The 5,671-nt window shown below is 46.0% G+C and overlaps 1 protein-coding gene and 1 long non-coding RNA gene across 8 annotated transcripts in view; one reads left to right on the top strand and one right to left on the bottom strand.

Moving 5' to 3' along the window:
- The first annotated feature begins 571 nt into the window (after positions 1-571).
- Positions 572-5,671, top strand: part of LOC135096709 (uncharacterized) — an 18,246-nt gene continuing 13,146 nt past the window's right edge. For 3 of the 6 annotated variants that reach the window (XR_010264957.1, XR_010264956.1, XR_010264958.1), the window contains exon 1: positions 905-1,367. This is a non-coding gene — a long non-coding RNA (uncharacterized LOC135096709). The other 3 variants (XR_010264954.1, XR_010264955.1, XR_010264953.1) reach the window with 3 other exon arrangements.
- The window catches only part of LOC135096717 (uncharacterized), a 6,601-nt gene continuing 5,377 nt past the window's right edge, over positions 4,448-5,671 (bottom strand). The window contains exons 7-8 of one of the 2 annotated variants that reach the window (XM_063998450.1): positions 5,321-5,457; positions 4,448-4,987 (exon numbers count right to left, since the gene is read on the bottom strand). In XM_063998450.1, the coding sequence (XP_063854520.1) occupies positions 5,381-5,457 (77 nt within the window). In that variant the 3' untranslated portion in view covers positions 4,448-4,987; positions 5,321-5,380. Of the gene's footprint in view, positions 4,988-5,317; positions 5,458-5,671 lie in introns of both variants that reach the window. The other variant, XM_063998449.1, reaches the window with a different exon arrangement.

Below are 5,671 nucleotides of genomic sequence, written 5' to 3' on the forward strand. Positions count from 1 at the left end.
GTTGACTTAAAACATGTTGTAGAAGGAGACATTTGTTCTTCTCGATAAGCTTCAGTTGAGATCTAGGAGAAAAGAGGAGAAAGAAAAATAGAGAAAGAAAAAAAATATTGCAATGATTCGAAGCTTGAAGCGAAGCATTTGAAGATGTATTCAATCTAACTCTCTCTCTCTCTCTCTCTCTCTCTCTCTCTGAACAATTTAATCTAAGCGGGTTTCGAACTGATAACTTTAAAGCAATGAGATAAGCACTTTACCACGGAGCATTTAATTGTTCTGACTTTCGCAGACGTGTGAATATTTTGTTTATTTATTTATTCATTTATTTTTGTCATCGTTGTTGAAGTGTTCCCAGTCGCCTTTGAAAAGTTCCCTGCACCCTCCAGCAGCCGCCACTCCTGCACGTTGCGTAGTCACACCATTGCCGCACAGAGACGCCCACCACCTCCTTCTGATTTATTTCCACCTAAATATTTTCACGCGCCTCTGCACCTCAGACTGGTGTGTGTGTGTGTGTGTGTGTGTGTGTGTGTGACTAGTACTATAAAAGGACTAGTGACAGAGGTGTTTGGAAGCAGCAACGTGGAGGCGGTGGCGGAGATAATTATAATTGTTGGCGCGGGACAGGAGGCCAGTGTGGAGGGCGTGTACAGAGGCAGACGGCACTAGTGGTTAAGCTGTGCGCGTTCAGATTGTTGGCGAGTCGATGAGGATAGTATGGAGGCCTTCAGTGTCGTTAGAGAGAAGGTGCTTCGCCTCGTGTCTCGTGTTCATGGAGTGGGTCGGTGGTGGCGAGGGTGGCGGGTGGTGGGCATGCGCGATCACGGCTGTGAGCTGAGAGCCTCTCAGAGTATAGGCGACTGGAGTCCCTAAGCCAGTGAGGGAGAGAAGGTTCATGTTATAGGATTTATTAATAATGATGTTGTTTTGTTTGGTTCTGTCAGGATTTGCCTGCTACTTATTTTCCTTGTGGTGCAGTGAAGTGAATGGCGTGTGGCGGTGTGGTGAAGCGTGGCGTGTCCCTCGTTCTGGTGCTGAGCGCGGTACTTGGTTTTGACTTACTGCCTAAACACGGGCTTACTGATGGCTGTGACACGCACCAAGGGCGATAATGGCGATGCGAGGAAGGAAAACCTGTGCTAAGTTCTGAGGTGCGGTGTTGTGAGTGAATAAAATTCGTTCCGTAAGCTGCGGCCGCCTGTCACTGATGTTCTGCTGTTACGTTGTTGTTGCCGTGATCCAGTTACACAGTGAAAGAGATCGTCGTGATCCCAGTGCAGTACTGTAATGCCGTGCTGCCGGGAGTGTTGCCGTGCTGCCTTGCTGCCAGGAAGTGCTGTCGTGTGCTGGGAAGTGTTGCCGCGCTGCCGGTAAGTGTTGCCGTGTGCCGGGAAGGCTCATTAGGCCGCTAATGACACGCCGGTATTGAGAGGGAGGGGTGGGAGATGGTGCAGGAGATCGGGAGGGAGGGGGAAGGAGGGAGGCAGGAAGGGAGAGTGATGAGAGGAGTGAGGGCGGGGGAGTGACGCGGGAGGGTCACTCATTACGCTCTCCACACGGCCATTAAGAGTTTTATTTGCAACAGTTAGGATAAAGAAAATAACCTTGTACTGGTTATAACAAATCATGAAGGCCGAGGTGGGGCTGTGTGGCTGCAGGTGGGCGGCGGAGTGAGTCGGGGCGGGATTGTGGGTGGAGGTGTGTGGCGGGGTGAAGCGGGGGTGTGTGGGTGCAGGCGGGCAGCGAGAGAGAGAGAGAGAGAGAGAGAGAGAGAGAGAGAGAGAGAGAGAGAGAGAGAGAGAGAGAGAGAGAAAGGCTATAACTGAGGTGCAGAAATGCTTTTAAATGAAAAACAAGTTCTGGCCCCTTTACTAATAAGAATGTGCCCGTCTCTCTCTCTCTCTCTCTCTCTCTCTCTCTCTCTCTCTCTCTCTCTCTCTCTCTCTCTCTCTCTCCCCGTGACGGTAAGAGAGGATTGGCTGTTAGTACAATAGGATCTGGTTGAAATGTTCCAGTTATGCTCTCTAACTACACTTAACTAATTTTTCCAATATGGCAACACGTGATTGTCCAGAACACTCCCTCCACCTCCCCCTCTTGCCTCCTCGAGTGACGGCACGCGGGGGCGCGGGCGGTGGGATGTGATGAGAGGGGATGAGAGGGGCAGTGGCAGTGATGGGCAGCCTGGTGATGTACGGAAAAGTGTTTAGAAAGAATGGGATGAGTGAGTGAGTGAGGGTGGTGAATACGCTTCTAACTCAAGGACAAAACAAACACACCACCAGACAAACAAGAAATACAACCAAGCCTCGGGTCTCCTTTATCAGCGAACAATTGCTGTATTCCACGAGGCAACACAATAAGGAAGCATTTCACAAGCACTCATGAGTAACGAGTCACATGCAGCCTCTTGCTTGATAACCTGCCTATTTACTTTTTCGTACTATTCTTCCTTCACTTTTATATTCCCTCTCACGCCGCCTCCTGCTGCCTGATCAGCCTCGTGTGAATGTCGCTCACACGCTTTCCTGTCCTCGCCGCCTATACTCTGCTCTCCTCCACTATAATATTGTTTTCCTCTTCCTCTTTCACAGCTTCCTCTCTGGCCATGTTCTTTTACCTTCCTTTTTTTACTTCATCCCAGTCATCTCAAATTCTTTCTTTTCCTGTCTTCTTTCTTCCTTCGCAGCTCAGTTTTACGCTACACACATTTCTTTCCTCCCTGCTCGCTACAAACCTACTGACACTTTTACTCTTGTCACAGCACGGCGGTCTTTCCTTCTTGCTTTCCTGCGTGACTCCTTTTACGTTCTCTTTTATTCCTACTTTTCCCACTCCCGTCTCTCCTTCCCTCCTTTCCTTCCCTCGCCGCGGCCGCCACCAACGTCCTCAGTCAACCCGCTTCTCTCACTTGTGCGTGTCACCTTCGCTCATCACCGCCATTCCCTCACTCACTGTCTTCCTCGCCTCACGCTAGTCCCTCTCTTCCTTCTCCTGCTCTTCCTCTTCATCCTTCCCTTCTGCTCACACCCACCTGCTGCACACACCTGGCACTCGCGGTGACAGAGAGCACGTGTGGCTACAGCGATCCGTGAGGAAAGCGACACCACAGGACTCAAAGGTCAATCTTTTTTCCCTCGTTTGTGACCACCGAGCAAACATGTTCCGGATTTACATCACAGCGCGACAAAAGACATCACGAGGTTCATGAATGTGCTCACATCTGCTGCACGATAAACTCTCCCCAGCACCAGGCAGCGTGACGCCAGCCTCGGGGGGGAGGGGGGAGGGGGGTTGCGGCGGAAAACAAGGTGACGTAGCAGCTTGCTTTAGAGGATTACGCTGTGGTGAAAGCAAATGAAATGCCGGCTCATCACGAAAGTCTCCGTCAGATGTAGAATTTTGCACCAGTTTTTTTATTTATTTATTTTATTCACTTATTTATTTTATTTTATTTATTTATTTATTTTTATTTATTTTTTTTTTTTTGTGTGTGTATGTCACGTTACGTGCAGGTAATTGATGAGCGAGCGTGTGCGTGGCAGTGGGCCAATTTGACACAACGTTTCTCATCTCAGTATCTGATGAATGACCGCCAGGAGTCAGGTGAAGGAAACAATGGGTTATTCAAGAAGGGAGTGCACTTCGCGAGGAACACACAAGTTGATATGATGTTATGAATTAGTGATGAAGTGGATGTGTTTTAACTTTACCAAATAATAGTGGTGAATCTGACAGTCTTCTACAAATGGGCGCCAGGAATCAGGTCAAGGAAATAAAATAACTGGTCATTTCAAGGAGGGAATGCAGCTAATACGATGTCATGAATTAGTGATGAAGTGGATATGTTCAAACTTCACAAAATAGTATTGGCAAAACTGATAATATTATCCTTAAATTGCTAACGTTCAGTAACCTAAAAAGAGCAGAACACTCTCCTAATTATGTGCAGTTTTAATTTCTTTGATATTTCTGTTTAATTAAGTCTGCATGGTCAGACACTGATTCAGAGTAACTAAATCTAATTATCACGAAAACAAACGCTTACTACGGTGTGTCCAATTTGAATTTTACCTGCAATCAAATATTGAAGTTATGATTGACATCCTTTTGAATGATGGTGTTAAACGTTTATCATACTTGCCGTGCATTCCCGTTCAGTGAAGTAGGCGGAGGACCTTTGCTGCCACGTCTTGGGTCAGTGTTCCTCAGTCTACCACTCTAATTGGGAATTGGTTCTCAGATAGTGGTAGATGAATGGAGTAGACTTACTAATCAAGTTGTTGGTGTTGAGTCATTATTGAGCTTCAAAAATAGATTAGATTAATTACTGTGTGAGGATGATAGGTGCAAATAGATATGTTTCATGATGCCACTATTACGTGTTGGCCTGGTGGCTTCTTGCAGCTTCCCTCATGTTCTTGTGTTGTCAAGTGATGCCCATGGCTTGAAATACAACACACCTCTCTTATCGTTTTGAAGACACCAAACCTTTTGTGTAGTGAGCCCAGGGGAAGGTGAGGAATGTAGCAGTTACCAGGTTTATTGGTGCCCATCACCAGTACAGACTCGAATCAACACAAAAGACTCGGTTTCGTAGTAACAGAATCCATCGAGCAAAGGATCACCACAACACTGTTTGCTACGACGGTCAACAGAGAATATAGCTTGCTGAGCATTTTATTCATTATTTCAAGAATAAGGAAACAGAGATATCAACACAGAGCAAAATTATTGAGTATACTAGCTATCTAATACAGGTCTATTCCCTAAACCATTATATAGTATCTGGCAGGTAGATTCTACTTGTCTTAACATATCGTAGTCTTCTTTAACAGCACCTCAGTCGCTGTGGTGAGAGAACAAAGGGTCTCTGAATGCTGGCCTTAGTTATGGTCCGCATGATCCTGTCTTCATGCCTTACCTTCCTTGTTGACTGGGTTACAACGACTCTTCTACGGAAGCTGCTTCCTGTGTTAGAACAAGAGATCTTTCCAAATGGAAAGAAAAAAATGATTAGCGGAAACAGTGACAAGTATATTACGTTACGTAAAAAATAAATAAAATAAATAAATAAAAAAAGTTGAGATGAAAAAAAAATACAATCATTTTCTAAAATCATGAATGAATTTTGTCACTTTGTTACCTTGTCTACATCACTACCTTGTTATTTATGATTTTTTGTTTACTCGTTTTTCTTTCTTTAATTTCTTAGGGCGCTGCATTATGCGGTAGGAAAAAGCCAAGGCTGTGAGTGGAGAGAGAGAGAGAGAGAGAGAGAGAGAGAGAGAGAGAGAGAGAGAGAGAGAGAGACGCTCACCACCAGTGCTGCAATGAAGCAAATGAGGAGCAGCGCAGCAGAACACAGGGCCACGGTCACCCCCTAGGTAGCGGGCTCTTTAGGGCGATTCGCTGTCCTCATAATCCTTAGCTTGCACGAGAAGTATTCACTGTAGGGACCTGGTATGGGAGGAAGGGGGAAGAGTAGTGAAACATGACCATAAGACAGGAACGCATGAACACAGTGGAAGCGAAACACGACTATAAGAGAGGAACGTAAGAACACTGGATGATTAAGAGGTCACCAAGAGAGAAGTAAAGTGATTAAAAAAAATCTTGAATGGTGCCGCAACAACTACGGTCATGAGGCACAGAAATACTGGTAATGTTGAAA

Source organism: Scylla paramamosain, unplaced genomic scaffold, assembly GCF_035594125.1.
Source record: "Scylla paramamosain isolate STU-SP2022 unplaced genomic scaffold, ASM3559412v1 Contig6, whole genome shotgun sequence".
In the NCBI taxonomy this organism is placed as follows: domain Eukaryota; kingdom Metazoa; phylum Arthropoda; class Malacostraca; order Decapoda; family Portunidae; genus Scylla; species Scylla paramamosain.